This window comes from Micrasema longulum, unplaced genomic scaffold, assembly GCF_059751315.1.
Source record: "Micrasema longulum isolate JH-2025_06_02 unplaced genomic scaffold, ASM5975131v1 h1tg000348l, whole genome shotgun sequence".
Classification (NCBI taxonomy): Eukaryota; Metazoa; Arthropoda; class Insecta; order Trichoptera; family Brachycentridae; genus Micrasema; species Micrasema longulum.
Genome location: NW_028277551.1, coordinates 145,492 through 166,089, shown reverse-complemented (window position 1 = coordinate 166,089; position 20,598 = coordinate 145,492). Strand labels below are relative to the sequence as shown.

The following is a 20,598-nucleotide window of genomic DNA, read 5'->3' as shown; positions in this document are numbered from 1 at the left end:
GTTTTGAACACTACGTATTTATGTTTATAATTAATGTACGTACATCTATATTATTTATATTACAATGTTTTTTTTTAAAAATATTGTTAAGTGCCCTTGGCACGGGTAACCCGTAAGTGAGGTCACATCTTTAAAAAATATCAATTATAGTTTTTAATGGAAAAAATATGAATAAATAAAAATTAAAAATAAAATAAAATTACAATGAACTTCCATCAAGAATTTTCACCTACAAACTTATTATTATTATTTTTTTTTATTTATTTATTAAGGAAAAACAACAGTTGTTTTATAATTGTGACAGGAATGGTTGACTGTACAGAGCTGCTTGGTTTAATAACAATACATGTGCCAGCCAGGATTTGTAGACGGTACCACCTGTTTCATGTACCAATAAGTAAAACATCGTATGTTAAAAATGCCTTTTTTCGTAGGACTTTTTCAATGTACAATACAAAATTTAAAAATATAGATTATACAAACATCACTCTGTCAGATTTAAAATTTACACTAAAAATGTATTATGTAACTTAGTAGACATTATAATAATAAATATGTACATCTCCCCCCCTCCTTATCCTCTCTTCAAGCATTTTTGTCCTTATCCCGCCCAATTTACAGTAACTTAATGTTCTTAAAATTAATATTTAAAAAATCTTTGATTATTGAGTACCTGAAAATAACATTTTTATATGTATAAATTGTATGTATTTATTTGATATGTAATATTTATTTTCTTCACTAACTTTGTATACTATGTGGAAATCTGTTATTAGTTCTGAGTTTATACACTATATCTGTTTGTTTACTAAAAATATGTAAGTAGAACTGTTGATTTCCCTAATAAAATAAAATAGGAATACACAATATAAAAAAATGGTACATACATCCAGTTAAAGTTTTTCGCAAATGTAATGAGAGAACATGTTACACAGTAAAGAGAAAAATAATATATTATATAAGACATGAGAAAAAAAAAAAGAGCTCTTAAGTAGGTTAAGAGGTGAGGAAATAGAGAGGAGGAGTGGAGGAGAGGGATTTTCATAATATAGTTGACCAATTCTAAATTTTGATATTATAATAAAATAAACATCACTGACAAATGTTTGATTTTACAGTGTTTCAAAACTTCAATATTTTAAGAGATATTTGGCCATATCGGATCTTCTGTAATGTCGCTTGGGAACTTTTTCCTTTCCTTCGTCGATATAATGTATTGTATGTGCCTATCGTTACGAGGAAACTGTTTGTTGTTTTCCGTCTATATATCGATAAAACGCGGCGAGTCTAAATAAATCTTTCTAAGAAGTGTTTTTACTGTCGCGCGGTTGGCTTGGGTCATTTTGCGCGCTGGCGAAAGACATCTTAACAAGATTTTACTCACTGACTTTCATATGTATTACGGTGCCAGGGCCTCGATTATGACGGGAAGATAAAGACGTCATACCTTAGTCTTGACAGTATAGTTGAAGATAAATTCCCTCTAGCGTTTATAAAGACATTTTTTTAAATTTATTAATAACAAATTAAAATACAATATTACAACTAAATACAATTTTTTACATTAATCAAATACATATAATCAAAAACAAATAGATTCAATGTGCAAAAGACTAAGAAAATTATTCCACATATTTTTAAAGCTTAGAGGTATTTTATCGACGGATCAATTAAAGACAGTTTATTATGCTCTAGTACAGTCAATCATTCAATATGCAATAGTTGGATGGGGGGGGGGGGGGCTTATAACGCTCATCTTAGACCCTTAAAAATTCTACAAAAAAATCATCAAAATAATACTTTATAAACCATCCTTGTTCTCAACTACCGAACTGTTCAAAGAATTTAATGTTTTAAGAGTGGAGGATATCTACGGAAAGTGCTGTATGCTCCGGGTGCATAAGGAGAGCCTCCCATCGGACCGTATTACGGGAAGGTTGAGAACAGGATGCCTCTCTCTACCAAGAATCAAAACTACCACGGCCAAACATCATTATACTTACATAGGACGGAAGCTTTTCAATAATTTACCACAAAATCTACGTCAAGAAATAAATTACGAAAAATTTAAGGATAAATTAAAGAAAAGCTTCTTGACATAACTCTTGACATCTTGACATTAACATTAACTGTATTTTTAAAAAAGAGATGTATGTTTAATATGTGCCCGTGTTTACAAATTTTGTGTTTTTATTTAATATATATATTTTTTAATTTTTTTTTTTTTTTTTAGTGTTATATTTTCTCAATTTTTAAAATTGTTTAATTTTTTATTTATTTTATTATTTTGTTTTGCATTTTATGTTTTATTTTTATGTTATTTTGTAAACTTGCCAAACACAAGAGCTAGACTCTTTTTTGGCAAGTTCAACCTTAAGTGTTTCATTTTTCTACTGAATGTATTGTTTATTTATGCTGAAATAAAGGTTTTAAAAAAAAAAATATATACATATAAATATTTACATTAACTTTTCCCATTACGTAAAATAAATAAACCATTCTTGTGTACATAATGGGGAGTGACGTCTTACAATAGATTATTTTATTTTAATCAATGATATTTTTAAAATAGCATATATAAATATATAAAATTCGTATATAAAATTCTTACCCATTAGTACTAAATGCACTCTTGTACAAGCATCACTACTACCCATTCTAGATTACGCTGATGTTTCCATGACTGATTTAAGCTGCGAGCAACTCGATAAACTTGAACGACTTCAGAATACATGCATAAGGTACATTTTTGGTCTTAGGAAAGATGACCACATTTCTGATTATCGTAGGCAACTGAAATGGCTCAAAATTAGACAGCGGAGAGACTATCACTCCCTCTCACTTCTGTTCAATGTACTTCATAGTCCTAACGCTCCTATATACCTGCGTGAAAAATTTCAACGCTTATCAGTTCATGGTTTACCTCTTCGTTCTCATTCTCAAGGCACTCTCTTAATACCCATACACAATTCCTCTTTCTTCTCTAACTCATATAGTGTCCATGCGGCTCGACTGTGGAATCATCTCCCATCCACCATCAAATATGTTACTACAGTATCTCTGTTTAAATCACGTCTGAAGAAACATCTCCTTTCTCTTCCTTAATCTCTTCTCCTTTCCTTTTTCCTCTTTCCTCTTTTTTCCTTTTTCCCATTTAGTAATAGTTTTGATTTAAGGTAATTTATAAACAAATACGTTTATTTCTATTTTTATATATTTTTAACTTTTTAATCTTTTTTTTTTTCCTATTGAATATGTTCTGTAACTTGAATTATAAAAATAAAACTTTTATTTTATTGGTTGGTTGGAAGAAATTGCCATTTGGCAATAAGCCCGCCAATGTACAAATAACATTATGTACAAAAAGTTAAATAAAATAAAATAAAAAATAAATTACAAAAAAGATATTAACGATGTTTTCAATCAGTGTTACATAAAAAAGAATTATAGATGTATTTTTTTACTTCTTTCTTAAATATATTGTATTCCTGACTGTACTTTTTAGTATCTTTGTTCATTTCATTAAATAAAAATATTCCTCTGTAAGTATAATGATGTTGTGCATTAGTTGTTTTTAATTTAGGAATTAAGATATTACCACCATCAAGTTTTGATGTAAGTACATCGGTTTATACCGACGGGTCTAGAACCTATCGATACGTTTATCTACGCATTAAAAGTGTCAAAAATTTTGTTCCACCGAGCAATTTTTCTTTTAATTATGATTTATTACAATTTTTAATCGTTTTGAGGTTGGCACTTTTTTTATTAAAAGTGTATTGAAAATATGAGAGAGAATTAAGTAAAAGTCGAATTAAATTCCAACATAACTGTCACTTTAATCAAACGAACGCCTAGATGTGAAAATAATGTCGCTAGATTCTGTCCTATTAACTAATAAAGAGTATCTAGGCATTAGAAAGTTATCACAATAGTAAACGCTATCTTCATCTATATATATCGAGACGGTATACTTAACTTCTGTACTATCTGTATGTTCTACCTACTTGTCATATCGACATCATATGATCGAATCAAGCCAATGGAATGACCGCAAACAATTAGTCCGCGTTCCTCACGTCATTAACATTTAAAATAGTTCTCATTTATAGTTTAAATAGGCTTCTGTAATAAAAAGTGCTCACTTCAAAGTGATTATAAACTCCAAAAAATCCCAATTCAAGCAAAAAATGCTCGCTTGAACATGAATTTGGTATGACTTTTGGAAATCACCTAGACGGTACGCTTAACAATTGTCTGTATGTATCTACCGATCGACTACAAAGCCGGCTCCTATAACGTCTCGATACATACACTCGGAAAGATAGTAAAACAGATGGAAAAAAATAATAACTATTATATTTTTTTTAGAGTGGTAACTTTCTAACGCCTAGATACTCTCATTTGTTTATAGGACAGAATCAAGCGACATTATTTTCACATCTAGGCGTTCGTTTGATTGAAGTGATAGTTATGTTGGAATTTAATTCGACTTTTATTTATTTCTCTCTCATATTTTTAATAGACTTTTAATAAAAAAAGTGCCAACCTCAAAACGATTTAAAAATTGTATAAATCATAATTAAAGAAAAAAATGCTCGGTGGAACAAAAATTTTGACACTTTTAATGCGTAGATAAACGTATCGAGGGGTTCTAGACCCGACGGTATAAACCGATGTACTTACATCAAAACTTGATGGTGGGGTATCGGTAGTGTACCTTTGTAGTCGGTCGGGAGACCCTTATCTTCAACTATGACGTCATACTGAAGCTATGTTATTTTAGAGCGTAGATATGCATACCGTGACGTACGCTACCCTTTGTTTTCGAAAATACCCGCGTTCTGAGAACTCTTTACAAGTACTCTCTTATGATAGAGATAATCCAAAATAAGTTTTTGGGATATCTCCACATGAGAGAGTGCGGGTATTATCCTCGGCTCTACCCGACCGAGTTTCTCCAGGGTATGCTCGGCTACAACGGTTTAGAGACTAGAAGGAATGTGTATTTGACTACACATTTTTATCGATTGTTGCGCGGTATGATCGATAATTCTGAGATTACGATGAGCATTGATATTTATGTTCCCGATAATTACCTTAGACAGCGTCAGCATAGATTGTTTCATATTCCGATATACAGGACCACCCTGCCGTTGGAAGGGCTACCGCTATGCTGAACAACATCGCTCTGGATATTGATCTGTGCCATGTATCCGAAAGGGTTTTCCGGAGCAGGATTCTCCTACTACTTCGACATGAATCTCTCTTTATGAATCCATGTATTTTTTTCTTTTTTGTTGAATATTGATGTAACCCACCCAAAACTTGAAGGTGGGGGTCGGTAGTATATCTTTATAATCGCTAGAGGGAATTTATCTTCAACTATACCGTCAAGGTGAAGGTTATGACGTCTTTATCTTCCCATCATAATCGAGGCCCTGGACGTCCACCGCTGACTGTTCGCCGGCAGTTCGTGACAGAACTACGGCACGCGAACCGGTCGACAGAGATGTGTCTTCGTGGACACCATATGCTCCAACTGGGGAGCGGACATGGAATGATGTGACGTCAATTTTGGTACATCCGCAACTCTGCGCTATGCGACTAATCGATTATGCGCATAGTCAATTTGATGTACCCGGGAATCGAACGCGGGACGGCCGGTAAACATGCAATATGCACACGGCTCCTTTACAAGTTGAGTTTTTCCGCGGCAGCGTACTCGTACGCTCCATTGTCCGCGCATCGTTTAGTAAACTGCCATTGTTGGAAAATGTTCGCTATTTTTCCGCCATCGCGTCCGCCGTGTTGACTTTTCGATACAAAAATGCCCGCCTCGTCAGAATATTGGCAATTGCCACGTATTGTTCGAAGCCACTGTTGTCTCGTATTATTTTTTAAATATTTTTTTATTTAATTGTTTTTAAAATATCCGTATTTATTTATTTTAAAGAAACAAACAGTCGACAGTGATATAGTAACATAAAAAATACAGTTTAAAGACAGACCAGCAAAGTTTCTAAATAAGTATCATACATATTATTAAATTGTGTTACAACAAAAGGGTGTGTTTATGTGTATTTGTATGAGAGTAATACCCGTATGCGGAGACAAAACTTAAGGTGAGAAAAGTACATTCTAATTTCAAATGCAGAGAATAACCCGAAGGTGAAGACAATAGAATGTACTCTCCTCACCTTAAGGTTTGTCTCTGCATATACCCGTATGCAGAGACAAAACTTAAGGTGAGAAAAGTACATTCTAATTTCAAATGCAGAGAATAACCCGAAGGTGAAGACAATAGAATGTACTCTCCTCACCTTAAGGTTTGTCTCTGCATATACCCGTATGCAGAGACAAAACTTAAGGTGAGAAAAGTACATTCTAATTTCAAATGCAGAGAATAACCCGAAGGTGAAGACAGTAGAATGTACTCTCCTCACATTAAGTATAGATGTGTGTTTATGTGTATTAGTGTGGGAGTAAGTGTTCGGGTGTGTGTAAGTGTGAGCATCATTAAATAGTAAGTGGGATCGTATCGCAGCCAGAAATAAGCAGTCTTAATTTATTTTTAAATAAATTAAGGGGCATGTAAAATATATCAATAGATGAAAAAAAGCATTATAGTTAGAGCAAGAACGATAGAGGAAAGAGTGTTGTGCAAAGTTAGTGCTACAGACTGGCAGATGGAATAAATACTCATTTCTTGTCACGCGAAAGGGGACATTGAGATTAATTTTGCAAAGTAGGTTAAAAGAGTCTACTTTATTATTTAATAATTTATGTAAATAGCATAACTCAGATACAGTGCGTTTATTTTCAAGGGTAAAAAATCCATTTTGTTTGGCAGATTGGCTGTAAGTACAAAGCGTTTTATTGTTTTTATAATCTAAAGCTAGGGTTTCCTAGGACAGCGGTGCCCGTATTTTATAACGGCCGTAGTGAACGGTGATGCAGTATACAGCCGTCGTAACGTCGACTAGAGAGTGGTTTCCTAGGAAAACGGTGTTAAATGGTGTTGATAACACCGTTTTCCTAGAAAACCACACTCTAGTCACCGTTACGACGGCTGTCCACTGCATCACCGTTCACTACGGCCGTTAAAATACGGGCGTTGACTCATGTTTTCTGTGAACTGTGGTCATATTTTAACATAAAAAGTATCTGACTTAAGTCACAGTAAGTCTCTTCGTCTTGTAAAGATGGAAAGAGTAGTAGACAGGAGTGGACTTAAGGAAATATTGTTCATTTGTTTTTTCCTTCTTATTATGAATCGCTTTTTTAATTTCTAAGATTTCTTACTTGTCTAAATTCAATATTTTATTTTCAACACGAAAAACTTTGAATCGTCTTTATTTATGATGAGTAAAGCCCCTGTTTTACCTTTTTCTAGGGAGCAACGAAAAAAATGTAAAACTGAGGAAAACGCTAAAGTTAGAAAAAAAAATGCATGGAAACAAAGAAATTACATTAAAATATAATTATTATATAGTTGGATAATTTATATAGCGCCATTTTTGTGAAAATCACCTCAAGGGCGCTGTACAATTAATAAATATCCCAGTACGTCTTGCAGCTACAGAGCGCATGGACGGTTGGGATTCTAGTTCCTCGTTTTCAATTAAGATCAGTAAAAAATTATAACAGATAGGAGCTAGATTACAGGACGTCTTGCAGCTACAGAGCGCATAGACAGTTAGAAATTTAGCCCCCATTTACACATTTTAAAAATTAACAAATAAATTTAGTGTATTAATGATACTAAAAAAAAATAAAAATAATATGAATAATAAAAAGGAGTAAGATTACAACACGTCTTGCAGCTACTAAGCGCATAGACGATTGGAATTCTAGACCCCATTTATAATATTTAGGTATTTTATTTAATTATTGTACTAGACTTTACTAAATATATTGCAGAAAAATTGTCAAAACTGTCATAATTGGGCATTATTATTATTATCTATGATATGATTTCATACCTATAATTTCATTTAAAATATTTTGTATTTTTTTAATCAATACTATAATGTGTTTTTTTAGTTGAATTAAACAAAACATGTTTAAATAATTTTACGTAGATACTTAACTTTAAAAACACGAAAATAAAAATGTTCATTTGCATAAAATCCATACAATGGTTTTTCCCCTAAATATTGGGAAATTTTATTTATATGGTATCACTTTTTTTAGTATGGCACCACGGAATTTCAACTGTCATTTACATCGCGGCAAAACTGTTTCACACTTTTATGATAACTGTTTAAATATCTTCTTTTCATTTTAAATTTATTTCAACTGAGAGGGAAAACACACTGTGTAACATTCACCATTCTGCCCATGTTTTAACACCCACATTTCGTCAACTCTTCCATCTGTTGACTTTTGTGGAGTAAAAGAGCCGAAACCTTTATCACGCGGGTGAGATTCATCCGGCTGAACCAAATCACCTACTAGGCAACGCCTGAAAACAATTTTCCAATTTTTATACTTCTTCTTTTACCCGGTAGTTAATTCAACAATATTTGAGTACGTTGAGTATGTTGAGAATGTTACGCAGTGTGTAAAGTGGCTACTTAAACCAGCCAATGACAGGTCATAAGCCCTGTAATAAATGCCTAGACTTCCATTTTCCCTTCTCAAAAATGAAATAAATTTTAATATGAACAACTCCCTAGGGAGGAAATCCAGCCAGTCTGCAAGCATTTGGACATACTCAAATATTGTATCTTCTTTTGACATTATGTTTATAACTTCAAATTATATTTCTATTGCCAAATTTTTAAACTTTCTGCGTCGTAATTTATTGATGCATGTCACAATTTAGTCAAATGTCAAAATAGACACTTAAACAAAATGTTCAATTACACTGCACCTACTTTAAATTTAGTTTGAGACAACAATTTACCCTTTTTTTTATTTACCTTGATTTTACTCACCATTTTGGGCAAAAATTTGGACAATCTCAAAACATTGTAATATTTTATTTATACTTTTACATTGTTTGTATTCTTTTTTATACAGAATAATTTTCCCTCACTGGGGTGTCCCGCGCCGAGGGAAACATTTTACAAAATGTGAAACATGCCGAAGATTAGCTATTTAACAAAGTTAAAATAATAACAACAATAAATAAAAAAAAAACGTAATTCATCCATTTCACCTAATTATGATAAACAATAAAAAAACTAAAATATTTAAAAAAAACATGACCAATTTATACAGACCAATAGAAAAAATTTCATAAACAGTGCACACATTTTACCTATTTGGCTTGATCCACTCATCGATCCGTGCGCAACCCACCTCCACTATCCATTTCTTAATAGCAATTTTATATTGTGAGAACTTACTAATTGTCCTTATGGATAATGGAAGTAGATTGTACACTTTAACCAAGTATTAGGCCAATCCTCTTTGACCGAAGGTTTATTTATGTTTTTATATTTTTGCAGCATCAGGGTGGAGTATCCAGTAACTCTTGTATTTGTAACGGAAGGTAGAGAATAATGTTTACGTGCGTTTAGTAACAAAGCTTTTACATAAAGTTGTTTTATAGATTTGACATTAAGATTTTCAAATATACCGAGGGAGCTAGTTGATTGGGACTCTTAAGATAATTTTTATCAAAAGCTTTTTGTGCAATTATAATTTGCTTGATCAGTGTGTCGTTTGCACATCCCCATCCAATTATCCCATATTCTAAAACTGATTGAGTTATTGCATTATATATTTTTACAAGTTCTTTTAGGTTAATTATATTTCTTACAGTTTTAAAAAAGTAAATATGCGTTTTCAATTTATTTTTAACATGATCGATTTGATTAGTCCATCTTAATGTTTATTGTTTTATATCCATTATTATTAGCAATCTGTTTTATTGTATCAAGTTCTTTTTTAAAATAAGTATCAGCTAGTGGAAAGTTAATTAACCTATGTATCATTGATTTTTTGTTTTGTTTCAGGGATGGACAACGTAAGGGTGGTTCTAGAATCACCGAAAACGGAGTCTCACATTACCAAAGGTGGGGATTTGGTTCTTATGTGTGACTCAGACGGCGGCTATCAAGAGTTTGAATACACCTGGTTTAGGTAGGTAACATAATGCACCCCTCGAAGTACACTCTCGTAAGTCTAAATTTGGCTGTTTTGAGTTATGAATCCAGTTAAACAATTTCCTTATTGTGCCGAAAACATCCTCGCATTCCGGGGATGTGGCTGGCCGTGAGTTTTTTTATAGGTAATCTACAAAAAATGTTAAATAATTTGCACCGACATGTACACATAATATTAAAAAAAACTATTTTTCCGTGGTTCTATGAAAATAAACTCAAACAACAATTATTTTTCTTGATTTTTTTATTTTCCAATAATATTTACTGAACTTTGAAGTTGATTGTTTAAATGTGCATTTATAAATGTTAACATAATAAGGAACTCTATGGGAAATTGGATACAAAAAATGATTTCATGCGCGTGGTAAAAATTGGAGCATTAAATTGTACCGCAAAGTTTCGTGAAAATGTACGAAAAAAAATTAAATATTTGAATTAAAATGAACTACTTAGAACGGCGTCACTAGTTCATATGAATCAAACAATGGTAAGAGAGTTGTGGAGGATTTCCGGTTTGCTTACCATCAACCGACCCAGAAGAAGAGGATAAGAACTTGAGACGTCACACGCGGAGTAGTTTAAAAAATACAAAACTTTAATAAAATGATAGCGCTGATAATACGATACATAAAAATTAAAAAATACATACTACTTTGGTTAATAGTCTATTAACAAAAAAAAATTAATTAAAATACCACTATAGCCCTTAAAATATAGCTTGATTAGAATGACAGTTATCCGCAAATGTTACGACATAACTTTGTTGTTACGTCTAAGGAGTGATTTATATTGACACGAAAAATCATTAGTATCTGGCATGTAAATTAATTTTTTAATACAATACTTGACATATAAATCAAAATAATTATATAAAATCAGCTTGGAAACTAAAAAAAAACTAAAATAAACCTAATTATTAATGACGTACTTACAAGGTTACATCATTTTGCAAAAACGTTAGAGATGGGACAAATTGATCAATGTAAGTTGATTGAATAAAAAAATAGTTAATTTAATGTTGTTTATGAAAAAAGTATAAATGTCTTATTTTTTGGTGAATAATTGTCTTAAACACACTATTATAGGCTTTGGTTTTACGTTTTCATATCAATTTTCAGAAACAGAGTTTCATGTTTGCATGAAAAAACTGATAAAATCGATTTGATCAGTACACGATCAGTGCTCGGTAATTGCTCATCACTATTGACATTAGTTTGGCAGCTGTCATTTTAATAAAGCTAAATTTTAAGGATATATAAACTTTCTCATTTCAAAGATTATTATAATTGATTGTACGAATACTTTTGTTACAGGAATTCTGAGAAGTTAGTGAATAGTCCAAGAATTAACATGACCAGTAATCGGCTTCATATAAAGAAAGTGTCTGCCGCCAGCGATAATGGAGTATACAGGTATGTTATATAGGTACTTTAAAAAAACCCAAATATTCATACAAATGTGTATGGGTGAGTGTGCTGTGCTAGTGGATAAGCAAATGGATTAGTCGATGAGTGGGCGGATTGATTAAAAAAGATTGTATCTTTTTTGGGTGATACCGTGTGTGTTGGATTTGTTCGGACGTTTCGGCTACCATTTCAGGAGCCATCTTCAGGGTAAACTGAGTGTTTTTTTTTAGAAAAAAAAGTATGTATTTTTTTATCAATATTCCTACAGAGATGAGGTAGAATTTTTTCAAATTCAGGATTATCGATATTCAAGCGTTTACAGGGCTTATGACCTGTCATTGGCTGGGTTGAGTGGCCACTTTACGTTTTTTACAACATTCCCCATTCCGCTTATTAGCGAATATCGACACTGGTACCATTTTGATTCTTGTATATATCTTATTAAATGAGAAAGCATTCACTAGCGTGTTGGAGCACCATCTATGTATTGATATTGAAGTTAAGTATTTTTAATTAGCATATTACTTTATTTTTATGTATTTAAGACTCTTCCGAGTTAAATTAAGTACTAGTAATCGCCTGCAGATGATTCTGCAATTTATTTATACTTATATTTTGACCAGATCTTATTACACAACATTATTTTTTGGTATGTGTATTTTTGTACATACACAAATCTGGATTTCTCCCGAGGGGGAGTAGGTATATATTTTTTTATCAATATTCCTACAGAGATGAGGTAGAATTTTTTCAAATTCAGGATTATCGATATTCGAGCGTTTACAGGGCTTATGACCTGTCATTGGCTGGGTTGAGTGGCCACTTTACGTTTTTTACAACATTCCCAAAAGTATGTGTTTAAGTACTAGTAATTTGTACCGTGTCGCAGTCGGCAGTAGGCACATTTCTATTCATTTTTGTAGTATGTAGTGCTGGGAACCATGTTGAGTTTAATTTCAGCCCGTCGTCTTTGTTTATGTTATTTGGGTGTCTGTGTATTTCAATTGCCTCTTTTATTATTAGTGCACTGTAATTACTGGGTTTATTTCAAAGGCGAAAGAATGTCCGGTGTCTATAAAGTGTTCCGCTATTGCAGATTTGTCAGGGTGCCCAAGTTTACACGCTTTTTTGTGTTCGTCAATCCTTTTCTTTGCCGTGCGCCCTGTTTGTATGTATACTTTATCACATCCTTGGCAACTTAGTTTACAAATAGCTTCCGTTTCCAGGGGATTCTAATCTTTTAGGCTCAATAAATGGTTCTTTATTTTTCCCACAGTCCCAAACGTTGTTCCAATATTATGTTTCTTCAGCACTTTGGCTATCCTGTCAGCTGTCAGAAACATTCTGTACATATGGTAGGTATGCAGTTGCTCTGGTAATATCTTCTTCTTTGTAGCTTGCGATTTAATAATGTTGTCAATTTGCTGCTTCTTCTCCCTTTTCGGCATCTTCGCATATCATCCTCAATCCTTTTATAAATGATTTATTTATTTATCAATGGCCTAATCCAATATTATTTTTGGTATGTGTATATATATTTACATATTTATACACACAATTCTGGGTTTTATCCCAAGGGGGAGTAGGTATATTATTATTTATATCACTACAGAGATGGGTAGAATTTTTGTTTCAAGATTATGGATATTCGAGCGTTTACAGGGCTTATGACCTGTCATAGGTTGGGTTCAAGTGGCCACTTTTATGTAGAATTCTACAACATTCCCCATTCCGCTTATTAGTGAATATCCATATCGGTGACATTTTTGGTTTTTGTATATATGTCATGAAACAAGGAAAGCTTTCGCTAGCGCGTTTGGAGCGCCATCTATGTATTTGATATTGAGGTTAAGTATTAAAGCAAATTACTTTATTTATGTAGCTAAGACTCTATCCGAGTTAAATTAATTACTAGTAATCGCCTGCAGATGACTCTGCAATTTATTTTTACTTAATTTTTGACCAGATCATGTTTACACAATATTATTTTTGGTATGTGTATATATATTTACATATTTATACACACACAATTCTGGGTTTTATCCCAAGGGGGAGTGGGTATATTATTATTTATATCACTACAGAGATGGGTAGAATTTTTGTTTCAAGATTATGGATATTCGAGCGTTTACAGGGCTTATGACCTGTCATAGGTTGGGTTCAAGTGGCCACTTTTATGTAGAATTCTACAACATTCCCCATTCCGCTTATTAGCGAATATCCATAATCTTGAAACAAAAATTCTACCCATCTCTGTGGCCTAATCCAATTTGCGAGAAGCAATCTTGAAGAGAGAACCAGGCGAGTTTCTTGCTCGGTAGGCAGTGGCGTGCGTTCCATATGAGCACATAAGCAGTGCCTACCCTACTAGAATTTTATTAAAACAATAACAAAAAAAAATAAAAAAATATACGATTTACTATTTGTAAAATTTGAAAAATGCGCCAAATGTATTTCGGTTAAGTCGCATTTCGTTCCGATCGGCGCGCCGCTAACGGCAGAGGCACGAACTAAATATGCCTTTTTTTTCAAGTTTAGTTTTGTACACATGATCATTGCGTGTGTAAGGTTATTTTTCAGTTGTAATTACGCATGTATGGGTTAGTTTTTAGGCAGTGCTTATTTTAGAAATTGTTTTAGAACGAAAAACGAACACGTTACTGACATCTAGCGTTTTTTTCAATTATTATTTTAGACAGTCAAATATCAAATGTCAGATAAATAACCTTAAATTTATTTCCTTTTTACATCCGAGAGTCCATGTTTATTTTGATGATGAAAAAATTGAAATAGAGTTTTGTGAAACTTGTGATAGTGACGGAAATGTGTTTAATCAATGCATATATTTTGGATTTAAAGCGTTCTGGTAGTTTTTACGATGATGTTACGAAAGCATAATATTTAACAAAAGAAAGGCGCGTAATTTTGACATACAAATAAGTTAAAAACGGACTTTATTCTTTTAAATTTGTAAACAAAGTTAAGGGCCACTTTAGGTATCCAACACTTGGCTTGTAATATATAATATAAATTTAGCATTTATTTGGATATTCGATGTGGCTTAGGTAATTTCAACAATAACTACAAGTCGACAACATAGTGATTCAAACTAATGCGACGAGTGAAGGAAACTGTTTGGTAAAGCTCGGGTTTCCTAGGACAGCGGTGCCCGTATTTTTACGGCCGTAGTGAACATTAATGCGGTTGACAGCCGTCGTAACGGTGACTAGAGAGTGGTTTCCTATAAAAATGGTGTTGATAACACCGTTAAAAAATAAAACCACTCTCTAGTCACCACTACGACGGCTGTCCACCGCATCACCGTTCACTACGGCCGTTAAGATACGGGCACCGCTGTCCTAGGAAACCCTAGCTTAAGATATATTACTTAAATAAAACGTACTTTTTTTTCTACTGCCTACCCTAGTTTAAAACTCTGTGCACACGACTGCCGGTAGGTCATGGCAGGTTGAAATCATATCCACAACATTCGCTATATTCTACAGAAGAACAAAGAATGGCTTCGTGCTTCGCAGATCACAAAAAAGCGTTTTTTTTTTGCATAGGGATAGCTGGAGAGGTGAAAAGTAAAATGGGATACTTATTTTTCATCCTGAATTTAAAAAAAATATAATGAAGAAAAAAAATGATGTATCAACAATGAGCAACATTATTTGAAAATGAATGAGTTGGCGGTAAGGGGGGATGTTAAAGAATTAATTTTCAAATTATTTCTTTAAATTTCTATAATAGAGAAATATATTTTTTTCAAAGTTATGTATGAAAACATTTCTCCGCAATATCAATATTGATTTTGAAAATACAAGTAAACGTCGTTTTGCGCCGGTTCGATTTACAATTACGCCGGTTCGGCCGACACCAGACGACAGTAGGCGCCGCGATTCTAATAGCAGACACACTTTTACATGTTGTTTTATTCTATTGCCGTTAACGCGAATTTGACGTTTCCGAGTTAGTTTCCGTTTTGTTTTTAAGAAAAATAAAAAGGTATGATTATATTTTGCATCTTATTATTATTAAAATTAAAAGAATATTCAAATATATGTAGTTTATGCTATGATTCTGCAAGAAAGGAAGCAACAATTAATGCAAATGAAATTGGATGTTTTTTTCAAAAAAGCGTGAGAATTTAATTTAGTACTGACGAACTGGTGAGTTAAGTATTTATTGTAAAAAAATAATTATTTATATTAAGAGATTATTATTCATTTTGTAAACGAATTTGAACTGTATTTATTAAATACATTTATAATTTATTTTGAATATACATATACAGGGTGTTCTTTTAACCCTGTCACATCCGAAACCACGATGATCAGTATGAGCAAGAAGACATATTGGCACACTAAAATATTTTTTTAGAACGAATAAATTCAAAAAAAATATATATATCAAAAAAAGCAAATGGTTGCTTACTTCTGCAGGGGTGAAACGAGGAGGGGGAAGGGGGAGTCTGACTCTGCGCCGCGCTCCCCTCGCTTCTCTCCTGCAGAAGTAAGCGACCATTTGTTTTTTTAAATATTTTATTTTTCAAATTTTTCTTTGTTCTAAATATTTTTAAAAATATGCTAATATGTCTTCTTGCCCATACTGATCATCGTGGTTTCGGGTGTGACAGGGTTTAAAGAACACCCTGTATATAGGAAATGTATTAAATAAACGTGTTAGATTTTTTTTAAATTTTGACACAGAACCTAACCTTATCTTTCATTATATTTGTGTTCAATTTACACCGATTTTTTTACGCCAGTGTCTCTTGGAAAGGAACTCTAGCGTAAAACGACGTTTACCTGTGAAATTATTTTTTCTAAATCCTTTTCCCATATTTTTATCTGTATTCGTAGTATGTGATATTTCCGTATTGTTTTCAATTAAATTAACGAATTTTTAATGTTGTTTTTAGATGCAGTGTTCATCAAAATGGGGATAGAAAAGATTGCTTCGAGAATTACATTTTGATCCTAAAAGGTAATTTAACTATTACAAATCTATCCACATATATTTTTACAATACAATTGAATGAATTTATTTGCACCAATCAAAATGTTCTCAACAAATTTTATAGGCATTTTGGTATAATCACTTTCCAAAAAAGAGACTAGCTCTTGTGCTTGGAGAGTGACTTACACTATTTTATTTATTTAGTAATTTGAAGTTACATAATTTCGAATATTATTATTTATTTATTTATTAATTACATTATACATACATTTGTCAAGGACAGAGACACAGTTTATAGCGACACAATTAGGAACTATCCATGTCTGTGAACTTGCTCCGACTCGCTAGAAAATCCGTGTTGAGTCGGGGCACTTGTAATGCATTCATAACCATACATTCACACACATAATATATACATATATATTCGCACATACATATTTATATTATATTTTATACATACATATACATATCTATTAAGTTTATACACATCATTGATACTTTATACATTATTACATTTTACACGAGAAAAAAAAATAAAACCACCCGAAATAAAAAGAAAAACAGAAAATAATAATACAATAATAAAAATTGAAATAGAAAGCAGTTTTTACTCTGGTTAAAATTTTTAATTTAAATTTGTTTACTGATACGAGGTGTGTTCAGAAAATAGCGGGAATTTTGAAATTTGATTGTCATTTACTGACTTAAAAATATTTTAGCCATAATCCATCTTTTTTGGCCTCAACATCGGTTATCTTATCAAATATTTTAGCCATAGCAAATCTTTTTTGGCCTCAACATCGGTTATCTTGTTAGATATTTTAGTCATAACTGATCTTTTTTGGCCTCATCTTTTATCTCATCAAAAATTTTAGTCATGATTTATTTGACCTAAACATTTGTTACTGTAATATTCTTCCCTTAACTGATCTTTTATTTATTTCATTTAATTTAATTTTGAATCTTGAAATAGGGCACACACAAACATATATTTAATTTATAAGTTGTGAAACACATTTTTCTTTAATTTTTTTTTTTCTTCATGAATGTTTTTTCCCAAATTGAATTTTGTGACTTCGCCTTTTGTGACCTCAACATCAGTTATCTTGTCAAATATTTTAGTCATAATTTGACCTGAACATTGGTTAGCTTGTAAAATATTTTTACCACAACTGATCGTTTTTGGCCTCAGCATCGGTTATCTCATTTAATATTTTAGCCATAAATTATCTTTTATGGCCTCTACATTGGTTGTCCTATCAAATATTTTAGCCACTATGAATCTTTTTTGGCCTCAACATCGGTTAGCTTGTCAAATATTTTAGCCATAACCGATCTTTTTATGTGTGTATTCCAGATGAAGAATTCCCGCAGATTACGAAATACCCAAAAGACATGCTGGTCACCCAGAATTCAACTGTCACGTTTGATTGCACATACATAATGGCGGACTATGTGGAGTGGTATAAAGGTGATCAAAATATACCGCTGGATAATGGAGAACGGTTTGTTTTTGTATTAATCTATATTTTTTAAAATTAATATTTGCATTTACTTTGTTGTCAAACATTTTACTAAATGTTATTAAATATTTGTATATAACCACTTACCGACTATTCTATGTCTACCGGTTTTGAGACGTACTCGTCTCTTCGTCAGGACACCAATTAAACTAACATGCAAAACCCACTATACACCTTCACCATAGTTGTTGCACAAAAATATAAAAACAACACGACATATATTTTAATAAGCACACGCATTGATTAGGACAAACGCGCACTGATTAGATTATGAAAATATTTTATATATCAACCCATTGAACTAAAGCTCCTTCTTCCATCCCCTCCTCTTTTTTTCAACTATTTCTCGAACAACACAAAATATTTTCATAATCTAATCTCAGTGAAAACCAAATGCCACCTATATAACGCCTGCATAACACCTATTCTCCTCTACGGATGCGAATTGCGGCATCTCACTAGGGCCCAAAACAGCAAAATTCTGAGTTTTGAGAATAGGTGTCTTGGAAGAATCTTGGGTGTGCGGTGGTTTGACTTCGTGAGGAATGATGTAATAAGAGAACGGACGCAGCAAACTCCGGTGACAATTGTCATCAAGCGGAGGCGATACGGTTGGCTTGGCCATGTGCTGCGGATGCCTCCTGAGAGCCTTAACCACGCCTGCCTACTTTACAAGGCATCAGGTTCTCGACGTCCCGGACGTCCACTGCTGACTGTTCGTCAGCAGGTCGCGTCAGAGCTCAGGACGCGAACCTGACTTGGGAGCATGCACAGAAGCTGGCAGCCGACAGATATGCTTGGAGGACCTTTGTGAACATTTAAACATCAGTGCGTGTGCTTATAAAAATGCACGCCGTGTTGGTTTTATATTTTTAACAACTATGGTGGAGGTGTAAAGTGGGTTTTGCAAGTTGGTGTGATTGGTGTCCTGACGAAGAGACGGGTACGTCTCGAAACCGGTAGACATAGAAAAGTCGGTAAGTGGTTATATACAATTATTTAAAAACATTTAGTATGATTTTTAAAATAATTTTGTGACTGGCTCCATGGCGCAGATGGTTAGACGGCCAAGTGCAAAACTGGTGTCGCCAGTGGGATTCCCGCCAGTTACAACAAAAAATCCAAGAAACATTTTTTTCTCAATTAGTCTGGATGTTGTGGTGTATTCTTCACAACCTCCTTCCATGCTCTCTCTTTACCGCCTGCTGACAAGCCTCTAAAACAGACGCTCAACAGGTTCATCTTAGTTTATGATGATGCTCCCGAGCAGCTCGGGATATTTTATTATCATGTATTTTTTTCAGGATTATCATGCATCGAAATGGTTCTCTTGTGATAACCGATGTCAGACAGCGGGACAAGGGCTTTTACACCTGCGCTGCTTATAGAAAAAAATCCAAAAAACCACTGCAGAAGTACTCCGCAAGGTTGTTTGTCGCATGTAAGTGTTTTTGAGACATACATACATTTTTATTATTATGGGATTACAGGCGAGCAACCCATAGAATTAAGAATAGTCCAGAAACCGCCTACGCACATCAAACAGAAGGCAACTAAACTACTCATAAATGAGTAGGTTTAAGTTTTGACCCATTAGTTTCTTTGTAGACATCGCTCAGTACGGAACTCCTGATTTGAATTCAACTATGCCGTGTTGTGTCCTTTTAAAGTGTAGAAATACTGCCAGGATCTTAAAGAAACAGGATGGTATCACATTTCATGTGTAATTAGCAAACGAATTACTTAAAAATGGAATTATTTTTCCATCTGTCAGATTGTCGGAGAAACAAAATGGAAATTTCTTTAGTGTTGCCAGGGTAGTAAATTTTTTTTACCCTACTTTGTTCATCTAATGAAAGAACTAATGAAAATTAGACCTCAGATTAAACAACGCTGTGGGGGACATCAAATATTTCAAACATCAAATATTATTATTATTACATAAAAATATCAGTTTTATGTAAAATAAAATTTGTTTTATATTTTAAGTTCAAAGTTCATTAATTCAATTACTTTTATTAAATGTCCCTTTTCTTATCTCCTCTGTTGTGTCAATCAATGTTTCCGCGTGCACAATAAAATTTTAGAGAAATTAACAGATTGCTTTTTTTTTACCTTACATTTGTGTTATGGTTATATTCTTCGCGATCTGGCAATATTATGCGGTGACTTCAAGTATGCGCGCGGCGATAGTGTGTCTAAGTGGGGGAATTATTGGACACAGTCCGATGTATTCAAATATGATTCTACGCTCCTTCTGGACTATTCTTAATTTTATGGAGCAACCTTTACTGGCCTTTATCTTATTTCTGTATTAACGGTGACCAAGGCCTCGATTACAATGGGAAGTTGACATTTATACGTATATGTGAAGCATTTAGCAAGAATTTTAATAGTCTCTATATATTTAACACTCCATATATTAGGTACTTAGTGCTCCGTATGTATGTGCTCCTAGAACGTATGATGTATGCCTGGAGAGCGAATTGGCGATGAACGAAAGTAAGTCAAAAGTGATGGTATTTGAAAGGGATAGTGAGGTTACTGACTGCATAATAAATGTAAACAACGAATGTCTCGAGCAAGTAG

The 20,598-nt window shown here is 33.0% G+C and overlaps 1 protein-coding gene across 1 annotated transcript in view; it reads left to right on the top strand.

Annotated features, from left to right (window-relative positions):
- LOC148282256 (tyrosine-protein kinase-like otk) overlaps positions 1-20,598 on the top strand; it is a 70,565-nt gene that overhangs the window by 23,775 nt on the left and 26,192 nt on the right. The window contains exons 4-8 of the mRNA XM_088225369.1: positions 9,969-10,095; positions 11,432-11,530; positions 16,449-16,513; positions 17,844-17,991; positions 19,314-19,450. Coding sequence (XP_088081495.1) covers positions 9,969-10,095; positions 11,432-11,530; positions 16,449-16,513; positions 17,844-17,991; positions 19,314-19,450 — 576 coding nt within the window. The remainder of the gene's footprint in view (positions 1-9,968; positions 10,096-11,431; positions 11,531-16,448; positions 16,514-17,843; positions 17,992-19,313; positions 19,451-20,598) is intronic.